At 37.7% G+C, this 25,654-nt stretch overlaps 1 protein-coding gene across 2 annotated transcripts; it reads right to left on the reverse strand.

Annotated features, from left to right (window-relative positions):
- Positions 1-1,728: 1,728 nt before the first annotated feature.
- LOC105159790 (ENHANCER OF AG-4 protein 2) lies at positions 1,729-16,398 on the reverse strand. Of its 2 annotated transcripts, none has more exons than XM_011076979.3 (12): positions 15,996-16,398; positions 15,102-15,178; positions 9,859-11,820; positions 9,267-9,771; positions 8,082-8,190; positions 7,651-7,763; positions 7,396-7,583; positions 5,451-6,306; positions 4,882-5,362; positions 3,285-3,380; positions 3,108-3,186; positions 1,729-2,163 (listed from the first exon to the last, which is right to left on the reverse strand). In XM_011076979.3, exons 1-11 carry the CDS (start codon positions 16,104-16,106, stop codon positions 3,122-3,124), a joined length of 4,563 nt encoding a protein of 1,520 aa, XP_011075281.2. In that variant the 5' UTR covers positions 16,107-16,398; the 3' UTR covers positions 1,729-2,163; positions 3,108-3,121. The 2 variants fall into 2 exon arrangements, with proteins under 2 accessions (XP_011075281.2, XP_011075280.2); XM_011076978.3 differs by having other exon boundaries at positions 3,101-3,186.
- Positions 16,399-25,654: the final 9,256 nt, after the last annotated feature.

Here is a 25,654-nt window from a genome sequence, read left to right on the forward strand (position 1 = left end):
GTAGTCAAACTTCTAACTGGATTGTAAAACTAGTAAAACCTATATTGCAAATATATTATTTACTTTAAGAGGTGTATTTATGACTCAACTATTGATATAAATTGTATATGTTCGTATTTTTAAATTTCATGCATTATCTATGAATTGAAGGACCGACAAATAAAGGTCATCGTTGTTTGTGTCGTTATTTGTTATACCCATTACAAAGAACCTTTACGAATAATTCTCAAGCGAAGCTCAGGTTGAACTATTTATAGATTACTATAAATTTATGTGTTTAACGTTGAGTAGTAAGACTGAACATATTACCCCGTACACCCTTTTTTACTATCTTAAACTAACGTTGACACCCTATTATAAACACGCTAAAGATAAAAGCAAGGGCATTTGATAAGCGGTGTGAGAGTAATTCTACATACATAGTGTTTCTGCAATCTACAGTGTCAATATAATTTACTCTAAAATTTAAAATGCGGGTATGAATTTTGTCAAAGTAAATATTTAAACAATAATAACAATATTTATTGAGACCATACAAAACAATATTCCAAACTCGAACTTGTATAGCAAACCCTCTTTCGTGCAAACAGTGGGTATGCCTAACTCTAGGCGTATGCCAAAGAGAAACTGATGAATAGCTTTCCGAATAAATAAGAGAGGAGAAACAATAGCAATATTTAAACAAAAGTCACGAAATTAAACAAATTGCAGAGAAGAAAGGAGAGAGAGAACATTAAATAAGAGAAGAAAATTTCAGATCATACCAAGCACGAGAATATATTAGAGAGCAAATAACTGCCTCCAAAACTACATACCTTACCACAATCTATTGATACACCGTACACAGAACATGCTCGTATCTGTCTCACAAGTTGTTACTAATTTCTAATCAAAATCCAGAAGACACAGCTACATCTGAGACGCATTTTGGGTACTAGGGACCAGGTTAAACGGTTCACATACACAAAAAAGTTCATTCTTGACTGGTCATGCCCCTTTAATTCCACACTTGTTCAAAATTTTGCTGAATAATTAGCATTGAATACTTAAAAATTGACGGTGCAATCTGATTCTTGGGTTGAGTATGGGTCTGGGTCGGAGTCAAGATCAATCAGGTTCAGTCAATCCCAGAATGTGGACCAGTACTACTTACTTTAGCTAGATAAATAAAAGCAAAGGTCAATCTGTCGTAACACTACACTTCCCCAAAGGGTTAGAAGTTAGCGGCATAGTCTAGGCAATTTGTGAGCTAAAAAATTCACTATGTCAAAAGTTATCACGGAACTCAGTCTACGTGTAAAAATTGCGTACAAGTAGGCATCAAAATTTCTCCTCCACCAAGATAAAGATAACACTACGTGATCAGCAATTTAATTTCCCAAAAGCATAAATTATCCAGGAGAGTGCATTTGCTACGTGTATTATGTGCAACGTTTTACTGTTGATAATGGTAGACGCTTAGACAGAGTAGATACGATAAAGTGTTTAGAAAAGAAAAAACAGAAAGGAATATTTTCTAAATTTATTTCAACGGACTGCATGCAATTATTTAGTAATATTATAGATATGACCTGAATTTGAATGCACCGTCGAGACAAGTACACAGTACATTTATGCAAAAACAAATAACTCACAGCCTTCACGAATCAAGCGTACAGCATTCAGAAGAAATGGAGATCAGAAACAAAATGATGCACTTAGTGCCGCTGGAGAGCATGAGTCAAGTACTAATCTCAGTAAAGCAAAATTTATAACATATCTCGTAACTGTATGTTATAACTAACAGGGACAAAATTTACATAGTAAATGTTTCAACATGCTCTTTACTTGGCAGCACGAGTACACTAAAAAGGTAAACATGTACTATCGAGGCGGCTTGAAGAATTAAAAATGCAGTAGTCAAAAAGAAAGCTAGTATTAGCAATGCTTTAAACTGTAGTCCTCACTAATTCTGGTTTATGAGATATACGGTATAATTACAAGCATTGGTATAATAAGCAAAGAGGGCTTACACTTAGTATGCGCCCAGGAAGGCATTTGTCAGGGCAATTTCTAATATACAATCCTGCAAAGCGTCTGCAGAACTTCCCACCAATTTAATTCCATTCTGATCTAAAACAATATTTCTCTTGGAGCACTATTTGCACCCAACTCCTCGCACACCTACAACCATAAACACTTGAAAGATGAGCAAGAATTAACCATCCAGCATGAGAAACAAGAACGCCAACAGTCTGTCTAACAGTAAAACATTAACCTGGTTATCTATGCTGAAGTAGAATAAGAAACCTAAAAGCAGATGAAAAATAATTGTATATGTGCATGTATATAACTATAGGTTTTTTATCATAAAAAGTGGTGTGAAATTGTTCGAAAACAATAAGGTAATTGTTGTTTGAAAAGGGCGTTGCTTCCTGAGCAGGTTTCATTGGCATACAAATAAGGCGGAAAAAACTCGACCGCATTCCAGTTTATCTTCCAGCCTTCATAGAAAGATATTTGTGACTTTGGGGATAGTTACAAGAAAAAGCAACTCTGTTTAAACAAATCATAATTTCAAAAATTATTCCCCACAGATTGCATCCAAACTGGATGTAGCTAACAAGTAGATGACAATTGGATGGTAAGTGCTAATCCCTATGAAGTTCATGCCAAAATCCAACTGTCTTTTTCCTGCTCATTAGACCCAAATCTTTCCACGAGACTCAAACTTTTCCCTTGATAAACGAATAACATAACTCTCCTGATCATTCACTACAAGTTGATGAGCATATAAGCACCCTGATTCATCTCTGTGTTTTCTACAATTCAATCAAATTTGATTATCACTTTCTTTATTTTCTACAGATCCCACCTATGAAAGAATATATGAAGTTCGGCATAATCGGTTTCAAATAAGAGCTTGTTTATGCAACGGACAGCATATTGTCACTCTCCCAGTGTTTTTTGCACCAGATCTTTTTGTCAAACAAGTAATCTAGTTACTATCTTACAAAAAGAAATTTCAATTACATTATGAATTATTTTTTTCACAAAAGCAGAGATGACGAGTTTGCCCACATAGATAGTGTAAAAGAAAGATAGAATAAAAGAAACCGACCATGGACCTCTCATAATAACTCTATGCTGGTCTCCAATTGCCAGAAGGCATGTCTGGTCTGCAGGGAATCATAGGAACACCATGAACTGTAACAGACAGAATACCAAGTTGAATTAACATGAGTTGCAGCACTAGTGGTAATGGAACTCACGCTATAACAAGCATTCTATACCAGAAAGATTACCTGGGATTTGAGCAGCAGAAGGCAGATTATTTGGGGCAGAGGGCTGCAAATTAACAACACTTGCAGGAGGTCTTTCACGAGGAGGTCCAAAATAACCTTCAAATAGATAACACTATAAATACTCATGAAAATACGTTGACTCACTAAAGTTCCAGTTGTTGTAGGGTCAGCTTCAAGATCAAAGGCAATGATCACCAATTGAGTTAGAACACCAGGAAAAGTATGAACAGAAAAATATATTCATTCAGATGTCTACAATAAGGAGAATACTGAAATTTCCATAGAATAAAAGAGAAAGAGAAGTGTTAAACCCACAGGAAAACCCGAAATGCCAGGAGGGCAAAAAACAAAAAGAGAAGGAAAGAAAAAAATCCATCATCATCACTCTCTTTTCGGGTATTGTAATTCTAATTTTTAAAACCGCTTCTTCGAGACCATTTTAAAATACATATCAACAACTCATTCACTTGTAGTTAAATATTACTATTACTTTGACCCGCATCCTAGGAAAAATTCTCAGATAGCCTCGTGTATTGCCGAGAAAATGCACAACTGGTAGAGCAGGGAAATCACTAGGTACATTTTTGCAGGAAATAAAATTTATAGGAAAGGTAAATCTTAGAGTCCATTTTCTTCAAAACAATGTTTCCAAGCAAATATATATTTTTTCCCTTTTGCAAAATATAGCATCACATACACTCAGAATGTGTGTTCAAAGTGCGTCTAAAAGCTTAAAGTTTCAATCCTACAAAGGCAAGACAACAGTCAACCCTGAATCAAGTTTTCAGACCTGGTGTGAATTTTCTGGTACTTACCATCAAAAATTACAAAGAAAAACTAAACTGAAATACAATCTTCAAGCATTATAGTTACAAATCAATTTGGTCCTCGGGAAAGACGAGCACCAACTATCCACTATATTTCCGCATCAGTTTGGCACTCAAAAACAGAGTTTCAGTTCTCCTGGTACTAACCAATCTAAAATAATAGACAGAAGCCAAATTGAAATACATTCTTCAGGCATTGTAATTTGTATTAACAATCTGCTATCTAAGGGTGTGTTTTCACTCTTAAGGTTGATGCTACGCATACCAAGCATGAGCAAATTGGCACAAATTAAGCGGAAACAGCACAACTATGCAACAGGCAATAAAATGCAGGGAAGTTTATGGAAAAACAAAACCTCAAACTGCTTCATCCTACTTCACGACATATATATTTAAGTCGGCAATTCCTATACAAATGTTAACAACTAAACCAGGAAATATATCAGAAGTTGGACACTGCATGTACAGCGGTAGCTCACACGTGAATATACTTCCACGTATCAAAGGTATCGTAAAGAAGCAAAAGCCCTCGGTAAATGTTAGAATACTTGCCTAAAAGTCGTGGCTATTACTGCACTAATTCATATATTCTCTATGTCCTATGATTCACTGGGTAAGTTATTATACTAAAAGCATGTCAATGTCAGCCATCTGAATACATAAAGTACTTTGAAATTCATTAACTATAGCATACAAACTAATATAAGGCTGGTAACAACTCTTCAGCATGAATATCTACCTGGATTAAAAAAAAGAACAATGGTACACACCTTCATTCGAATAAGGTGGACCGGAACATGATCTCCCTCCTGGTATCCACCCACCACGCGGACAATCCGCATTAAACTCATTTACTTGCATTTGCGTTTGTTCATTAGCAGCATATCGCCGGGGACCATCCGAAAAGTTTTGCAATGAGTAAGGGGGATATTGATGTTGCTGGACGGAGTTTGGATAGGAGAAATGACTAGGTGCACGTTGAGGTAGGTGTTCGGGATGCACAGGCCTTTGTGCAAAAGGTGCATGACCAGGTACAAATGGTGGCCTGTGTTGTGTAGCTTGTGGATTCATATATGCCTCACCTTGTCTATAGTCTCCATGCCTTGATGAATTATAGCCAACATGTTCTCGTGCAATACCAACCCCAGAAGGGGGAAAGCAAGATGATTGCTGCGTCAACACTTCATTTCTGGCAGATGCATCTATATGGGACCCACGAGCATTGGAAACCACATGGGAACACTGATTTCCCTGGAAATATAAGAGCTTACAATTATATGAATCAATGCTGTATCAACATAAACTGATAAGCACAGACCAGAAAAGCCAGAAGACTTACAGAGGCCGTCGCGCCGATCTCATGCTGTAAAGAAGGTAGAGGATAAGTTGATCGTGGGGAATGTGATATCGCAGATGGAAGTGGATGCATATGTTGAGACATCAATGGAGGCTGAGCCGGAAATGATTGCTGGGAAGGCAATGGTGGAGGAGGCCCAACTGGCGGCGTAGAACCAAAAGGTGGTGGGTTAGGTCCAACAGGTGGTGGTGGAGGACCAACAGATTGGGGATTAGGTCCAGTGGGTGGTGGAGCAGCAGGTTGTGGCGGAGGTCCAACAGGTTGCGGAGGAGGACCAGTAGGCGGTGGAGGAGGACAGACAGCTGGTCGAGAAAATAGATGATGCTGTGATGGGGGCGGTGGCGGTGGTGGTGGCGGTGGTGGTGGAGATGAAGGAGGTGGGGGTGGTGGTGGGAGTGGTGGTGACAATGGAGGTGGCGAAGTGGGTAGAGGCGGAGTTACAGGCGGAGATCCAGGTGGCAATGGTGGAGAGCCCTCCGGCGAAGGCATCCACTCAGCAGACATGTTATTAGGGGCTGATTCAAGTATCCCATCTGAATTTGGCTCAAGCACACCAAGCCCAAAAGAACCATTGGTAAACAGTGGTTTCTCGTCCCTTTGGTGCCCAGAAACATCTTCCATTTCAAGTTCACCATCAACATCCTCCAAAATGCAATGTCGTCTGTCACTTGGAGTAACACTGTGATTCTCAGGATCTCTGCTTGTAGCAGGGGCAAGTTCAGAAGGTGATGTATCATTATCTTCCTTGCATAACTTTGTGGGAAAACTATCCTCATATTCCTCTTCTTCATCAAACACGTGAGCTGACAGCAATCCAGGTAACTGGAACGTAGCATTACTGTAACCAATTCGGAACAGGAAAATATATGAACATTAGATCAAGGACAGCATGGTGGAATTAAGATGGTCTAGCAAAGATGATTATGAAGCCATCAAGAAAAAAGTACCTAGATGCACACTGACTCATTACGATACACTTCACTCCTAGAAACTTAGAGATATATGTGATATAAATTATTATGTCTTGAGAAATTTTAATTTCAATGTAGAAGCAGAGTCAACACAATGGATGAATAAGCTCGGATAAAGGGATAGGAAATTGTACTTAAACAATGAAGAATTATATATTGTAATCACATGGCAGCATCGCAAATATAAAACGCAATCCATTATTCTTTAAGTAAATGAAGTACAGCACTCACCAGAGAGCAACTCAAAAGCACAATAAACAACCAAATTCAGCAAAATATTCTAACATTTGTAGCTACACAGCCAAACAAAAAGGAGATAACATCACTAGCGATTGAACTGTAGATCAACAATCATACCATCCAACTTGATCCAAACCACATAATATAGGGTTTGTTGAACAACGCACATAGTATTTGATTGCACTCTTAGTTATACGGGCATCCAAGCAGAAAATATGAGAGTAATCAAGCTATAAATTTACTTCACTTCTCACTCGAGTACCCAAGTCATAGATAAATGAAATAAATACCAAGATCTACTTCCCAAAGTCCAGGGCAACAGTTGAGTTCCAAGTTCTACCCATAAAGGACGATCGAACTTCTTATTGAATTTTTTGTTTGAAGTCACAGTCTCTGTTAGTGTTATGGAAACTCTGGTGGTTTGTTCCTGGGAGGAGCCCATAATCTCTAAAACCATAGAAAGTTGTGAAAATTCTGTTATAAATCATCTCGTAACTGAGTTACTGAAGGCAGTTTAGCCGTTAAAATAATATGGAACAGGCCCAGCAACCACAAAACTTTCACCAACCACATATTTCTATTAGTTTGCTGGTCACCTGGTGCTATTGCAAGTGAAATGGAGAGAGCTAGAAAGACCAAATTCTGCTAAAAGAATGATGAAAGGCGGAATAGAAAACAGAAAATTACTGAAGGAGAACAAATAGTAAGCTCTAGACCTTCCATATTCGTCAACAACCATTCCCTCCATTTCTCTGATAGGATCATCAATAGCCCGCTCAGCTCTAGAAGGACGTCTCAGCGACAACCCAACAGATGCATCATCATTTACAACTCCTATATCACCCATGTAACGGCGAAGAACAGATTCTGGCAAGATTTTCCTCTCAAGCCACAGGCGCAAGACCTAAGAAAAGTAAGTGAGTAATTCTGCACCAATTCTAAAGACTCATATTTACATACATTATAGTCACCTTATGACACTGACGGCGATTCTCTTGAGCACCTGCACCAGCAGGAGCAGCAGCTCCAATGAGACGGGGCAATGCTGCTTGAACAATAGGAATGTAAGAGGCTCCTGCGATTCCTGAGGAAGATTAAAAAAAGCAACAATATGAGAAAAAATCTCCATTGGATGGGAACAGTAAAAAGGAGAAGGTGGGCCAGATTTTTATCTCATGTTTTTTTGCGGGAAAAAGAAAGATGACAGCAACAGAAGAATTAAGTTGGCGTATATATTTTAGAATGATCAGACAGCATTACCAGAACTCATTAATGATCTAGATTTCAAGCATTCACATCTATCAATAAAGAGGAAAGAGAGTTGAGGGGTGCAGCGGGCAACAGTGTGTAAATGTGAGAGAGGTTATTTTATTGTGGCAATACAATATCAAACTTTCTGTACCTCTCTGACTATGTGAGCACTGGGTTATCGAGTCAACTAGAAAAAAAAGGTCCACTCTGCGATGTAAACTTGGCTCATTTTCCAACTTCTGGATGAGAAGCTCCACAACCTGCATAAATGGAGCGTTTTAGATTTTAATTTTCCAAGAAAACATACAGCATATTAGATGCCTTACTCAACAAAGAAAATGATGCGGATACAAAAGCTATAACATAGATAATATCAACTGCAAAGCACCTTGGCCCAGTGTAAGCTGTATCATACTAACCAATGGTTGCATAGACTAAGCAAGTGAGCAAACCACTCATGTTCCTTAAGGTCTGCTAATAGTTTGTGCTAATGCTAAATTTGGAACAAAGATAAAGGTTAAACCGGACAAATTGAAATTTTAGAAAAGGTCTTCTGTAAGAAGGCCTTCCTTTGCAATTGGATGCTCTTAAGAATCCTAAGAATCTTATTCAATGGGAATTACTTTTATCAAACTCTCCTGTTATTTCTTATTTGTTTCAGCAACAGCACTTACTTCATCCTCTTGAGTTCACATCCAGGCAGCTAATATTACACAAAAACTCTTCTTAGAGAGCTTGCTTTGCAACGGAGTATGTTTTCTAAATCTTTTGAAGCCATAACATCTCCCTGTTCCAGTCAAATGATATAAGGTTTGAGCCCTTTTCCATCTCCAGCAAGCATTTCAGAAACCCCAGTACTGCAAAGTGCAACTGCATTGCTTTGTACATGAAGCCAGCATTTCTATTTACTTCCCGCGACATATTAGACAAAGCTACAATTTTGTCATCTTCTTAGCTCTTCATATATGAACTAACCCCCAATTTGATCTACCTTTTCATGCAATAGTAGAATTTCGTGCAGCATCTAAATTCATCACTTTTTTTGGCTTTTGGCAAAACCTTTAAAATCGGAAAAGATGGTATTAACCAAATCTTTACACAAGTGTTCAGCCTCCCTTGAAAATACACTCATCAAACAAGTGTAATGATGATCCAACATAATAAACCTCACAACAAGTGTAATGATGATCCAACATAATAAACCTCACAAAGTTGATAAAGGCTAAATGCACAAGGGTTTGCCATCTATTCAACATCTGTGAACAATATCCATTATGACAGGACTAATCAAACTGGGAGAGCTATAGAAGGAAGATATTACACACTTATTACCTACCTCATTGGCGATACCATACTTTGCACAATCAATTGCAAGACGAGTTGCGCGACCAATACTCTCTTTCGTCCTTGACAGTGTCTCTATCATCCCTTCAAAAGCATCCCGAGCAACAGCGGCCTCAGTACCCCCACTTAGGGAACTTCCAGTACCCAGATTGCCTGAACTCACCCTCCTCTCCTCAAGTTCTTCATTCTCATGTTGATTAATAGATGAAAATTGGTGAACATCAGCGCATGGAGAAGTTGAATGTATTCCTTGTACACCAGGTTGGACTGTGTTGCTTGATTCATATGCTAGTGTAGCAGGGGGCGGGCTCGGGCTCCGTGCAGACATGTCAGCATCAGGAAATGAAAGAAGCAGAGGATTTCCATGAGAGTTCTGCAAGTGTGCTTGTCTTTTTTTTGCCTGAGCAGCAGCAATAAGATGTTTCATGGACATGACCGAGTCAGGAATTTTCGAATTAACCAGAAAACTTGTTTTGCCATCTTTACCACCATCCAGCCTGGGCAATGGCAAATTCAAACATAAGCAACAGTAACAAAAATAATCATAATTACTAATCTTTAGTACACCAAGAACTTCTTATTACCTTTCACCAAACGATGTGTGGTTTTCATTTGGAGGCCCGACTACAACAACAGAGTCATTGATCCGTAAATCTGACTTTGGAGTAGCTTTACTTTTATCTCCAGAAGAAGCTGGCTTGCTTCGGTCACCTAGTGATTGAGCGAGAAATGAAGTTGATCTATCAGAAGCTGAAGCACTTCTGCTGTCTCCCGCTGGAGTTTTCTTCTGAGAAATATTAGCAGGTGCCTTGCTGGAGTGCTTGCTGTGCACTTCTGCTGACAGCCTGGTACCACCAATAGAATAAGGGGACCTTTTAGGAGAAATTTGAACTGGTTTAGCCTCCATAGAGGGCAATTTCTCAGTGTCCTGCAGTGGACTAGGAATTACATGTGCAGCTGATAATTCTCTAGTCCTCTTCTCTGTATCTTGCTGAGTTGCTGGGGATAACACTTTATTGGACATATGACCAGATTGTACCTGTTCTTTTATCCCATCATCAACTGGTCCTGAATTTTTTGAGACCCCTTGATCATAGACACAACTTTCACTATGCATTACAGGCTTCTTTCTTGAATCTGACACCTGTGGAATAACAGAAACCTTATTTGTAAATCCTCCATGAATTGGGGTTTTAGGTGATTCATCATCCTCATCATCAAATAGGCGGACAGCTCTCCTCTTTGTTGGTAACTGCATAACTGGGGACCGGACTTTGTTAGGAAGTACCATATCACTTTGCCGAGATGCGGAACCTCCCAATCTATTTTCAGAAATTGAAGCAGAACTAGACATTGCTTCTGATACTCGGCGCCGGCGCTTTATTGGGGGTAGATCATCTTCATCACTGGAAAACTTGGGGTCATTTGTACTCATCTGCAGCCTGAGGAGTCGGCTATTCTCAGCCTTCCCACCTGATGTTAGCCTTTTAGACTCTATACCAGTAATTTTGTCATCAAGAACATCAGGGCTAGTAGAATCCCTTTTCTTGCTTATTCGTGCTCTTATCATGCTAGCGCCATCTCCAGTATCAGCACATTTTGACATTTTGCCTGGAGGTGAGGCTTCATTTGTCTGAAACCTTTGTTTTTCACGGCCATGCTGGGCCTTTATCTTTTTCCTGGAGATAGCTTTATTATGCTCCTCAAAACTTACTTCAGCATCCTCTCGACCATTATCTTCTGTCTCAGAACGCCTTTTAACTTTCAGCAACTTTTTTTCCTTCCTTTCACTGCCAATATCTAAACCTGATCTTGAATTACCAGCAGATGAGACCTTCATGCTGCCACCAGAAACACATTTTCTTTGAATCATTTCTCCAGTACGATCATGAGGAACAGCTAAGCCACTATTCCTACGTATTGCACCCGCAGGTTTCTTCTTAGATCCAATTGCCAGCTTAGTTTTAAGGCCATTTGTCAATTTATTATGGTCATCATCAGAAGACCTACCCGCCACTTTGATATCATGAGAATCATCCTCATTAACAAGGGAATCATGCGATGGGCTAGATAATGGTACTGAATCCATTACTAGATCACTAGTATTTGTATAGGGCTTGCTCCTCTTTTCTGAAGATACATGTGGAGACAAACTATGATTCACGTCATCTGACAAGCAAGGCTTTACATCTTGACATTCCACCTCACCCTGTCTTTGTGAACACCGCTCTAAAGCAGCGCCCACGTCCGTAGACCCCTTGATCTCCAACTTACAGTTTGATACTTTCCTGTCACTTCCATCATTTCCATTAATCCCTGAGGCCTCATCTACCACAGGATCAAGAGAATGTGCCTCAGACGCAAGAGACAGTGCACTTTTATCTCTCACCCCATTTAAATTTCTGAGCTGCAACTCTTCAAATTCTTCACAAATTTCCTTCACCGCTTGAGCAAAATATTTGACTGTCTTACCCTGGCATCTAGCGGACAATTTATTTTTTGCTTCAATGGTGAATGCCTGAATATCCGCAGGAGCAACAAAAGCTCTGTAAGGGAAGAAAAGTCAAAGAAAATATTAAAAACTCTTCTGTCACATCCAAGCCAATATGGAAATAAATACAAATAAAGCACATCAAGAACAAGATAAGAGGAAGTAGCTTTATATCAATTCCTTTTACAAAAACAGGTAATGTTTCCAAGGGAATTGCTCAAATATGCAGCTCACATCCTATCAACGGAACATCTTCATATATGAAATTACTAATCAAGGAAACCACATGTAATTACATCATATTAGCAAGAACTAGGAAAAGTTGCCCCACATTTAGATGATTCACCACCAGCACCCACCTTCTGATTGTCATATCCTGATGCTAGTTACTGAAATGGTGGTAAAAGTGGTAGGTGGGAATTACACTTCAACATATCAAGAGTTGTATATAACTAGATATAAATTTTAAAATATGCTTTCAAAAAATCCAAGGAAAAACAGTTCTTATACGGCTAATAAGAAAATCAAGCAAAAGTAAAGAAGCGCCCCCATTTTCAGAAGCAAGGTAAAGGCAAAAGATCAAGGACCAAATATTCTAAATAAAAAGTTAATGGAACATGACAAAAGGTCCAAAACCTTAAAAATAAAGCATAAGAATTCTCTAAATAAATGTACAGTATAACTTGTAGATACATCCAAGAAAAGGCACAACACTACAGAACACATAAATGCCAATGGATCAAGTACTTGGCTAACAAGAAGATTGCAGCACAAATTTGATTCAGTTTTACCTGTCAGCAAGAGAAAACTTAACAAAATCTTAATGACTATAGCAAACATTAGCTGTTTTACCATTTCCTTATTGGATTACTTATAAGTAAATTAAAATAATATGACGCTTCACCATTAGGATTGTTTCTAAACTCTAAAGGGTCCAAATATCCAGCAATAGTTAAACACAAAGATCAGTGGCTAAATGACGCATCCAAAACATTCATATATCACAGAATTGCATCCATTTCCCGCTCTTAAGCATTCATTAATACAATTTATCACAGAAGAGTGACGGTTTACAAAATAATCATATCTATTAATATAAAATTCACAAAGTTCTCATCCCTACTTTTCCAATTGCACTGAATCTCCTCTCAGCATCTTCCATCTCATCTCACCATTTTATTGACAACCGTAAAAAGTTAACTTGTTAAGTTTCTTTTCCATCTCCAATCCCAATTCATTCTATTTCGTTTTGTCTATCATAACCCATTTAATTTTTATTTGGCAAGTATTTATAGTATTTATATGATCATTCATCAAAAGCCAAATGATGACGGAATTGACAGATTATCATATTTCCTAAAACATATATATACATATTTATATGTGTATATAAATGTATATACTTCAGTTACGGTCCTGAACAAGATAAGCCTTCAGCAGAATTATACCAAGAATATATGAACATAAACCATTTGTAGTTGCAAATCAAATTATCCCATCATCTTCAAGATTAATGAACATTTGTCTCATTTATTAAGGCATCCTCATGCAGAATTGAAAATCTGAAGCAAATGTAGTGCAAAAAGGGAAACTTCTATGACCTTCCATTTTCTTCCATCAGACATAACGTAGAAGACTACTAACCGGCCTCAGATCATCATTAATTGAACGAGCATCCCAAGTTTTCATTTCTAACTTGGTATATATAATTTCCTATGGATCTTTAAAGAATCAGGATATTCAGTAATCTTATGAGACATTTTATTTCCAAAAGAATCTTTAGAAGGCAAGTCATATAGGCTTCCAATGTTACAAAAAAAAAATATAATGTAACATACAAATCGATAACATAGAATGTGTTATTTCCTCATCAATATCCAGTATCCACAACACGAATGTCAGGAGCTTTTTTTACCATACAAGGTAGTCAGATTCTAATTATGCTTCCTTGTTAATAATGGTGGGACACCACAGTCACGTGTAAAAATCATTTTAATACCTGACTTTGCCAGTTTGCCATGATCGAACTTATACATGAGTTTCTCTAAATGCTCTAATATTTCGACACAAGTTATTAGAAATGCTCCAATTGATACCCGAGTTTGTTGTAAACATCAAACTGGTACTTATTGGACAGGCTCCATCCAATCCTCCATCTAGAATCTTTTATAGTGGGAGAGAAGTTAAACACTGATTTAGTCTGTTTAACTTTCATATATTAAATCTTATCACCACCATTACATAAATAAAAAGAAAAGGCAGAGAGAATAACAATGCAAGTCAAAGTTTAGAACAGCATGGATACAAAAGTCTCACAGAAAATCCTTAGAAGAAATAGAAGCCCCAAAAAGGTAAAGGAAGCCACAGTCACAACCTGCAGCTTATTTAAAGGTCCCTTCTTGTATAGTTGTTAAGGACGCACCGCGCACCAAGGAGCAAAGGTGCCCTGGAGCCATGGCGCAGCGCGCGCATTTTTAAATTACGGCGCAAATTTGCATAAATAAATTATATAATCATATATAAATATATCTTTTAACTTCAATATTACACAAACAATTAAATATAAATATTAGAAATTATATTAATCATTATATTATAAAATAAATGTGTAAAACAACTAGTAAGGCTTTTTCTCTTCTTTTCGGTTTCTTTTTTTTATTTTTCTTTTACATTATTCTGTAACTTTTTTAGAAAAAATAAGTTAAAAGGTTTAAAGAAACCCTACATTCTCTGTAACTTTCTTTTAAATATTTATTCCCTTTTTCTTTTTTTTTTTCTTTTCACCTTGTGTGAAACCCTAGTTTTGCGCAGTAGCCGCCACCAAAGCCCCAGATCGGCATTGTCGCCGGAACCCTAGAGCGGCGCAGCCTTCGCAAGCGTACCCCGCCCCTGTAGCTGCCCTCTGCCACTACCGCGTCTTTGAAAAAAACTGGTGTTCGCCCAGACGCTTGCAGAAGGCGCGCCTCGCAGAAAGCGCCTTTCCGCCGCCATGACAAAGCCCAACGCCATTTTCTGAAAATGGCACTGGGCTTGCGCCTCACGCGCCTTGCGCCATGGCGCACCATTAATAACTATGCCCTCTTGCTATACTTCTGAAATGTTCAAGAATAATGGAGATGCAAAGAACACAAGTTTGTCATTTAGAAGCTAAGAATAGTTAGTTGGTCTTCAGCAGTTCATTTTACTGTCACTAACTAACCCAATGAACAATTGCTGCCAGCACAGAGAAAGTTCACTTACAAACATCAAAAGAACCTTATCTTCATAGTCACCCAGGGAGTCGAGTCCTTTCAGCATTTGAACAACTAAAAGGAAAGACATAAGAAAGTTGCTTACATCTCTGATGTCCCAAAGAACTGGACGAAGTACTTTTTAGGGTCAGGCGCACGCTCCCAGTCTTCTGGTCTGCTAATCTGGAGGTTAAAGCCATAAGGTTACACAATGAACAAACAACTGACATGTGATCATGACAGACAAAACAAAACCACGACAGAATAACCCATTAGCCAATTTTAGTAAATTAATGTACAACTAAACAAACACCAGAAAAATAAAACACGTGGCACGGGATTCTAATAACCCAACAGATAAGATCAAGAGAAAAATAAGTTCGTTTAGTTTCAACGAATAGGCAGATATTTGGCAGTGTGTCATCATAGTGGCAGCACAGTGAGACTAACAAAAACCCTGAAGAGAAGCAAGATCAACAATTGGAGACATGCAGATACATGGACCATACACGATAATTATGCTATGGCATTCATGTCTGCCAAAGACGTACACGTGCCTGCGGGAGTGGATGCAAATGCATAGAGATAACACATTTATAACTAGCTTAGTTTCTTCTTTAACCCTATACTTGCCTCCACTGCCGCAGGACCTTAAACCAGACAGTTTAGAAAATAATGTTTTACCCGAAGCACCAACACCTGGTACGGAAAACACCAATAAATCTGTTTGGCCCCTCTTATGATTATAGTCGATGGTACAAGTGCAAGATTATCAGAATTATAATCTGCCTTGAGGGAGTACTTCCCAATCAAAGTTAGCAACTCAACTGAACTCCATGAAGTGATAAGCTCAAGCAAAAGCGAACCAAGTAATTCACATTCCACACAAAGAAACTAAAATTCTCAAGAGCAGGAAATCTACATAGAAAAATCAATTGAAAGCGGGCGATGAAAGAATGTAAAGGAAATCAGAAAAGAATTGAAGTGATTAAGAATGTACCTTGGCAGGCCAAGCAGGAAAACCCTTGACCTTGGCCAAAACGAGATCGCCCAAACTCAACTCGCTCTTCGTCTTAACCCCTTTCGCTCCACGCTTGCGCCCTGGAGCCATGCCCCTCCAATTCCCGTCCCCGTTTCCCTATGATTAGCAAAAAATACCAATGGAACAATAACAAAGAACCCTAGACACGAAACTAGATATCCGGGGCAGCCCCCGAGAAACGGTGCAGGTATCCGGCACTCGCCCTTGTCTTTTCTCCTTTAGGCGCTCCGCCGATCACATAGAGAAGGCAAAAGAGAACACCTTTTCCATGCAAAAGATGAGGCGGTGGTGGTGGCGGTGGCGGTGGATGAGAGAAGACAAATACTGTGTGTAAGCATGTATGTAATATCTGTTGTGAAAATCATATAATTGGGAGGAAAAGGTTAAACGGGGAAATACACAACCGGAGCAGGGGTACAATAGTACTTCTAAACCTATTTATTCGTCATGTTTTCCCATAACCAATATTTTCAGAGTCAAATGAAAAATTCAACCGAGTAAATTACACTAATCTAATCGATTGGATCGAATTCAAAAACTAGTTGGCCCGAACTATTTTACATATATACATATATATAGCATATTAATAAATGTTTCTAAATAAAAAAACATTCAAAAGTTTCAACATATATTTCATTCAATTAACAACAATAATAATTTTCATTTAACAAAGAAACAAACAATAATAAATTTAATAATTTATAACAACAAAATATAAATTATTATTAATTTATTTCCCATAATTAAAATAATAACTGAGGCCCCCTAAAAAAGATTTACCTTCAGCCCAAGAGCAAGGAGATGGGACTCCAACCCTAGCCAGACCAGCCCATAGGTCGGGCCCTTTACATCACAAACTCGTAGTATCTCTCTAATTTGGGAAGCCTAAGGATAAAGTCAGTTTCAGCAAACCTAGTTATCATACACGTGGTTGGCATGTCAAGACATGTCGCAGTAAAAAATCTTCAGAAAATTCTAAAAGGCTCGGCTAGAATTGACTCTTTAGTCAACAGGTAACTACATCCCTATATACCCAGATAGATTAGGCAATGTTTGGTCAAACGATCATATCTTCATCTAGATAAGTCAAAATACAATGATTCTTTTTTTGTTACAAAGCTAACACATGCAGCCTAACGACACCGGATTTGCCAAAACGAACCCTCGAACCTTGCTTTACGATTTGTAAATGAAGGTATGATGCAGTCATTTTTGTAACATAAGCTATCACACTCAAACTCACATTTTTCAAGCTATTTTCAACATACTTTGGCAGTCCATACAATTTTCTTCACTGTCACACTATTTTTAAACATTATCCTCACTTTAATTCAAGTTTTTCATTTATTTTTTTCAATTATAATGTTGCTGACTTGAGCAACAGTGTGCTAACTTTTGTTTTGCAAGGCTAGTCCTTCGATAATCTCAAAATTTTCGTGAAAGTCCTTCAACCATTGTGGTGCTGCAGAAATTCGGTACGCATCATTGGTGTCATTTGTGGGAACCACTTGAGCTTGGATGTGAGAAATGATGAGTTCTGACAATGGAGGTGACAACGGATCCTTTAAGGGGAACACTTCCATCCCTACTGCAGCAGGTTCCACTATTCCCCCTCCGGAGCAGGTCTTAAAGGGTCTCATTGCCTCCGATCTAGGAACAGTTCTTGCTGTCATCAACCCATTGCTAGGTGAGCAGCTTCGAAAAATGATAGTAATGACTATCAATGCAGCACTTAGAGACTCCCAAGCTAGTGGAGCAGAACAACCTTCCCAATAAGAGATGAGCAAGATACCTAATGAGCAAAGAACCAATGACCAAGTCCTTGCTGGCCTCCAGCAGGATGGTCCTGCACATGCTGAGCATACTAGATAGGAGGTGGTTCCCCTAGGGCCCCCCTAGAGCTGCCACTCTCTCATGAAAAGAATGACATAATTCCGTCAAAGGGTAAGGAAAAAGTTCCTACTCTTGGAGTATGGTATTCCGCTCAATACTGATATCATGCAATAAGAGCTCCCTGCTAATTTTGGGACACCCACGCAGCTTCTCGCCTATAATAGCACTACCTATCCTACTGAACACATCTGTAAGTTTCAAAACACAGCATTACTGCACAAGTATACTAATGGTATCAAATATCATATTTTTCTTATTACACTAACCGATTCTGCTCACAATGGTTCAACCAGCTTCCAGTTGGATCAGTTAGATCTTTTGCAAAATTTAGTGCCCTTTTCTTATACCAATTTGCTGGCAGCAAGAAGTGCCGAAAATCGATCATCAGCCTCTTCATCGTGAAACAGGAGGAAAAGGAGACACTAAGGGCGTACATTCAACAAGGCCATTCTCGAGGTCCCAACTACACATCCATATGTCCTCATTACTGCCATCATGCAAGGGCTCCACACCAGACCTTTCATCAAAACCCTAGCCAAGAAACCTGTCTCTGAATTCTATAACTTGCTAGCTCGGACAGACAGGTGCGTAAAACTAGAGGACGCCCAGCTGAGAAAGAAGGACAATCCGCATGATCGAAGAAAGCATAAAGAAGGACTTTCCCCCGGTAGGAGTTGGGGAGGACCTAGAGGATGATTTAATCCCCATGTCCCGAGAAGAGCATTACACCCCGCTCATAACCAGTCGGCATGAATGCTCATGGCCATAGACCGACTCCCTATCCTGCAGTGGCCTAAGGGGTTTGAGGAGGGACCCCAGCTTCCTAAATCTGAACATTATGTTTGGATTTGTATTTTGGCCGATCTTTAAGATGGGCCAAAACAGAAAATCTTGTTTGGTTTTGTGTTTCTGCACACCTTCACTAGGTGTGCAGAAATTAATTTTAAATTTTTTTTATTACTCTTCTTTTTTTTATTATTATTTTTTTCTTCTCTCTTTTTTCTTGTTTTTATCGGTGGCTTTCTTTTCTTTCTCTGTTCTTTCTTTTCTCTCTCCGCTATTTTCTTCTCTTTCTTCCCTTTCTTCTTTCTTCTCTCTTTCCTTTTTTCTTCTTTCATTTTTAGTTCTTCTTGCCTTCTCTTTTATATGTATTATATATTATTTAATATGTATTATATGTCAAATGTAATAAATAATTATTAACTTATGAAACCATTGATATCAAAGATATGTACTATTAATGCTACTTAGTTAAAATATTTATAGCTTTTCTATCTAACGAAAATACTGTAGCAATTGCCTAAACTACTGACAATATATCAGTACTATATACCTAATTTGTATTTTTATTACTTTAATTATCTATTAAAATTTATCAGTTTACATATAAAAGTCTAATGAATGTATTTTCAACATGTTAGTATAGTGGATTTAACTCTTGATTACAATTTTTTTCAACTTAAACCATTTAAATCTTTTCTACTCAAAATTTTTCCTATTTCAATGAAATATTTGAGAAATTTGAAATTTGAGGACAATATATCAATAATACATACTTAATTCTAAATTTTTTATTTAAATTTTGTATATTATGTTTTTTTATTCCAAAGATAAAGTCTAACAAAATCATTTTGGAGACAATACTACAATGTATTTAATTATGCATTAAAATTGTAATTATTATTTAAAATGTAAAAAGAATTCCTCAATAAAAACAATTACTTAATATAAATAGGGAAAAGTATTATTTTAGTCCACTAAGTATGCCTAATTTTAATTTTAGTCCGATAACTATGTTCATTTTTTTTAGACTCAGTAACTTACAAAATTGCTTACTTTTAGTCATCTGATAGATTTTCAGATAATTTTACCCCTATGAGTGCATATGGACTAAAACTGTCTTTCAAAAGTTGCATAAAGGTAAAATTATCCAAAACTCTGCCAGATGACTAAAAGTAAGCAATTTCATAAGTTATTGGACCTAAAAAAAAATGGACATAGTTATCAGACTAAAATTAAAATTAGGCATACTTAGCGGACTAAATAATACTTTTTCCATATAAATATATATACTATATTTCACTAACAAACAAAATACTATATACATACACATATATATTAATAAATATATATATTCAAAGACATGATTTGACAATGAACAGTAACTCCTGTCTCCCAAATCCCACATCAAACCTACACCACTTATTTTACACTATTTTATATTATATCAAAACACAAATTCAAACATACCATCTATCTCAAAACACATACTTATATCTATTTTTATCTCTCTATCTCCAAAACACCAAAACAAAATCATTCAAAATATTAATCCAAATATAGTGAAATATTTTTGCAGTTATTGCTGGGAGTATGGACATGACACCAACCGGTGTCGCCAGTTGAGCCAAAAGATAGAAATGCTATACAAGCTACGTGGATAGGGAAAACAAGCGTGAGCAGAAGGAAGAATGCTCCCACCATCATAGTTCATGAAGGAGCGAGGAACTAGCATAGGGGTCCTCTAAGAGAAAACACGAAAAGGAAAAGCTCTTAGTTGAGGAGCGAAGCCCAGAGAACGCCCTCTCCAAGGATGTGATTCACGAGATAATAGGAGAACCTATCGATAGGGACTCCGAAAAAGCTAGAGGTGCCTACGCTCGGGCCACCCAAGCTAACATGAAGATCAATTACAAAACGCCAGCAGGGGATCCTAAGATCCACTCCAGTCCTGCTGATTCACAAGGAGTTCATTGCCCTCATAATGATACACTTGTTATTTCTATTACTTTAGCTAACTACATTATTGGATGCATTTTTGTGGATTCTAGTAGTTCTGCAAACGTCCTCTTCTACAAGGTTTACCAGCAAATGGAGCTAGGCGATGTCCCTCTAGAACTGATGGAAACCTCGTTGTACGGCTTCTTAGGAGAGGTGGTAGACCTTTTAGGCCAAATCCTTCTTCCTTTTTTCTTAGGAGCAGAACCCACCAAAAAGACCAAGGTAGTCTATTTCTTGTGGTGGACATGCCTTTGGCCTACAACTTTATCCTTGCTCGACCTAGCTTGAACGCTTTCTAGGTGGCCGCTGAAGAAAGTGGATCAACTTGGGAAGCATGGGGAAAGCGCAAAAAATAAAAAAAAATCAACGATTAAGCATGCATAAACCCGATCAAGAGGTGTACCCTTGATCTATTTCTCAGCCGTTCGGTGTACAATATAATAAAAGCCATAAAATAGCAAGGAAAACTTAGAAAGGCGAAAAACATAAAAAGAGTTTTACCCTCGTTGTTTTTCTCGTATGGATACAAGCGTTGATTCCTATGTTCCAGATCCGTTCATGTTTAGATCTGGGTGATGAGACCCTCTAACACCCTCCCACTAATAGGACGTGAGCTTCTCGTGCTAGCAAGAACAATTATAGAAGAGTAGAAATTAAAACAACGCTATTAACGTGTTTTGATTTCCCTTTCGTTTTTCGTTGATCTTTAAGATCAAAAGAAGAACATGGAAATAGAGAGAAGAAAGAAAGATAGAGGAAATGAATTTGAGAGGCTAGTGTGTGTTGTGTGTGTGGCTAGGGTTTATTGTATGTATATCTATAACCTAGTCAAGTATATAAATGAGTCCTAACTTAGTTAGACTCCAAACATCAAACCCTAATCCAAGTACACAAGTGTAGCCGAAAACAAATTCAGCCATCCCTCCAAAAATTAGAGACCTCCTTGGCCTAGTCAAGGTCTTGAAAGAATTGGTATGGCCTGGGACTTCGTAAGAACGTAATGGAAGTATGAAGATAAGCATTTTAAAATTTTAAACCGAAATGGAACTAGTTCCTTAATCGTGAGCATTCTGCATTCTACAAGCATAAAACAAATTTGAAATAAAACAAATGGCTATTGTAACATAGAGTGATGGAAATATAATCATGAAATTTTACCTTTCCAATTTGAAGACTTTCTTCAAGCTTTTCTCCTCCAACCCTGTGCTCACGTAACGACCAACAAGATCTCCTCTACGTTGAATGCATACTACACCACAAAGTGGTGTCCACCAAACCTTGCTAGAGGTAAAGTGTATGTAGTATAAGAGATTTGATTATACTATTAACTTTGGATATCAAACTCAAGAGGGCCTTGCTCTAGTTTGAAACTAGTTCAAGAAGAACAAGAATAGAGAGAAAAAGAGGGAGAAGAACGTTGTCAAGATGATCAGTGTGAGAGAGACGGTGTTGTCTTTTGTACAATATATAAAATAACTTATACACAAGCCTATACACTATACAGACATAAGAGACATCTCATGTACTTGTTGTATGTATACATCTATATATTGCATATCAAGTAAAAAATGGGTACAATGCGTGTCCCTATAATATACTACCTATTAGTACCATAAGTACTCAAGCAATAACTCCTCATCTTTAAAACCTCATATATATGTGTATCACATATATATATATATTTTCAAGCTATGGCTATATATATATCCTATTGGCTTAATTAGAAAAATAAATTAAACCCATAGGCTTGGACCTCCATAGCATTAATCTAATCAATTCTTAAAAGCCCAAAAGGAAGTTATTTGATCTTATCAAATAATTTCTAACCCATAGCCCAATTAATTAATCCATCAAATAGTTGGGCCTAACCTAGTATATTTAATCTCATCAAATTACCAAGTCAAAAGCTAATTAATAGATCCTATTAATTAATTCATCCAGTTCAATTAAAATTAATCTTATCAACTTAATCAAATCGAACCCAAGTTTAATTAAACTCATTACTTAAATGTTGGGCTTCCCATCACATGGGTTCTACCATTTAAATGATCATATCATTTAATGTCTCGAATTAATTTAAACTCTTTAAATTAATTCCCTCCTTCTAGAATTAATTCCTAATTAATTTTACTACTTCCCTGAGTGATGTTTTGTGTGACTATAGATTCACCTTCAGCTAGACTTAGGTTTGTGTCAACACACAATTTAATTGGCAAATATCTTTTGCTAGATTAGTTAAATCACATTTAATTAATCGCTTCCGATTAATACTTAATTCGAAAGCACCTGTCACCATGGGTGGTCGTCTAGCAATGGTGCATAGCACTAGAGAATAGGTGAAAATGACATGAAACTTAACACTACCGAGTGCCATACGGGTACCATCCTTCAATCAATCATCTCCCAGTCTTGGTCTAGGGCATGGAGTTGGTCATCAGTTCCCATCTTAGACTAGACATTTATGCTTAATATTTTGATTACGTTTCTCCACTTGATCAACATAGGAAAGCACTTTCCTATTTGATCACCCGCTGTGGCCATAGACTCCCGGGTGCACAACATGAAGGATCGTGTGATACGGTCCGAAAACGCACTAGCGGAAGCGGCGAATAAAAACGCATAGTGACAAAAGTAAAGCTAGAAAATAAAGAATTCAAGGGGTGTACCCTTGGAGTTCTCGAGCGTTTGATGTATAATAAAATAAAACATAAATGGAGCTGATGTGGAATCAAAAAAACCAAAAAATAAAAGGAGTGAAAAATGATACCTTCGTTTTGTAACGTTCTGTTGAAATGTTCTTCACTTGAGGCTCCAACGCAGGAACCCTCTAATTTGTTCACACCAAAATGGAGTTGGGATCTCAATGTCCTATTTGCTAGAAGAGAACAAGAGAAAAAACTCACCAAGTGCACAAAGAGAGGGGGTGAACGAGAGCTTCTTGGAAGGGGGGATTTTTTTTTTTGTTGTGTAATAATAATGATAATTATTTCTCAAATAATTATTTATCATATATATCTTGTATTGATAATTAAGAATATTTCTAGATACATTCTTTTATCTAGAAGGTATATTTCGCTTTATTCCAAATAAAGAGATCTCCAATAATGGTTAAATTGTACTTTCCAAAATTGCAATTTGCTAGCCATTTATTTCCTTCAATGGACTTTTTTATGTGCTCAAAATAATTAATGTTGGCCGATTTTTATCAAATAAAACTACAAGCTCAATGAATTTTTATTTAAATCTAATTTTAATAGAAATCCATTTAATTGAGCCCAGCTTGTATTTAATCTAATTCAATACATAAGATCCAGTTTATTAAATAATAAGGACAAACTCAATATAAATTAATACCTTTAATTTATTCTTGGGTATTTCCATCCAATTGATCTCTCTTTTTATAAGTAATCCAATTACTTGTTCAATTAATTCTAAATTAATTCCTTGTTCCTTTTCGGTGATTTGTGTGTGACTCTTTAGGTTCACCTTTAAGTTATACTTGGACTAGTGTCTAACACTATTATTAGTTAAATTTAATTTAATTAATAATTCTTAATTATTCCTTAATCAAGAAAGCCCGTCACCATGGGTGGCCGTCTAGCAACGGTCTGTGGCAGTAGAGATTAGGTGAATTTTCGTGTAAAGTTTTAAACTACGGGTACGGTCCTTCCATCTACCGTCTCCCGGCATTAGTCTAGGGCATAGAATTAGGTGTCGGTTCTCATCCTGGACTAGACATCTATGCTTTATACTTGAGATCACGTTAAGACAAGTTTCTAGACATAGGAACCTGTTTTTCCTATTCGATCAATGACTGCGGCCATAGGTTTGTAGAGCGTGAACGCATCTCCAAGTGCATAGGAGATACCTCTATCACATACTGACAGGGGATGAATCCTATTCTAGGAACTCACCGTCCTCGCTACATACTCCGACTGCATTAGACAAGGCTATGATAATCATGTCTGCGACACAATCACCTCTTGCGCAGATTCAAGATACAATGATCATATGCACGTGACTGCCGTGATTCCTCAAGTATGAGGACTACTCCTTTACTATCGAAGTCGGGGATTCTAGTCATACCGACCAAGCCTCCAAGGCTTTCATATGACGACCCCCTCGAGTCAGTCCAGTTGATACGACACCTAGTCAATCAACCCATCAAGATCACATAGACGCCCCGCGTCTATCACTAATGAAACACGGTACTCACCAATTGAATGCGATTCTTAGTGCAAGTTTCTGTAGGACTCTCGAGGCCCATTCTTGAAGTCCTCGACTTGGAATGTTTCAGATCCAGGCAGTTGGTTTCATGACCGGCATCCAATGCACGACCCAGCTGCACAGTCGTCAATTGGTTTGTGGGCTTCGTTGTGATGTTCGCGTAAATGCAAATATACAAAAATGAGCAAAACAAAGTAAATGCCAGAACAAGTGAATACTCATTTTATTCACTTAAAAGTATATTATGTAATATCGATTAATTGTTAGAATAAAATACATCTAGGCCAATCTAATTGGCTTTCTGGTAATTTATTCTAACAATCTCCTACTTGACCTAAAGATCACCCATCGACCTCAAACCCATCTTATCAAGATGTTGGGTATGAGCAATTTGCGACATCAGTTAGTCAGTGGATTTGCTCATTTTCTGCTGAGTTGACTCAGTCTATCTGCATGTCACCACTGCTCACCATCTCTCTAAGTAGATGGTAGTCCCGTTGTTGTCACAAAAGATAACTACCGGTTCCGCAATGCTAGGCACTACACCCAACTCTTGGATGTAGTTTTTCATCAAAACCGCTTCCTTAGCTGCTTTTGAAGCTGCTATGTATTCATCTTCCATGGTGGAATCTGCTGTGGTAGCTTGCGTGGAACTTTTCCAAGTCACCACACTACTATTTAGCTTAAATACAGAACCTAATTGAGGTTTGACATCA

Source organism: Sesamum indicum, linkage group LG4, assembly GCF_026168435.1.
Source record: "Sesamum indicum cultivar Baizhima isolate 11 linkage group LG4, ASM2616843v1, whole genome shotgun sequence".
In the NCBI taxonomy this organism is placed as follows: domain Eukaryota; kingdom Viridiplantae; phylum Streptophyta; class Magnoliopsida; order Lamiales; family Pedaliaceae; genus Sesamum; species Sesamum indicum.

Coding starts and splice junctions, on each gene's coding strand:
- LOC105159790 (XM_011076979.3), bottom strand. CDS start 16,106: ATGGCTCCAGGGCGCAAGCGTGGAGCGAAAGGGGTTAAGACGAAGAGC. Junction 11,821..15,101: donor TTCTTTGGGACATCAGAGAT/GTAAGCAACTTT, acceptor CTTCCCTTACAG/AGCTTTTGTTGCTCCTGCGG. Junction 7,764..8,081: donor GTGCTCACATAGTCAGAGAG/GTACAGAAAGTT, acceptor AATCTTCCTCAG/GAATCGCAGGAGCCTCTTAC.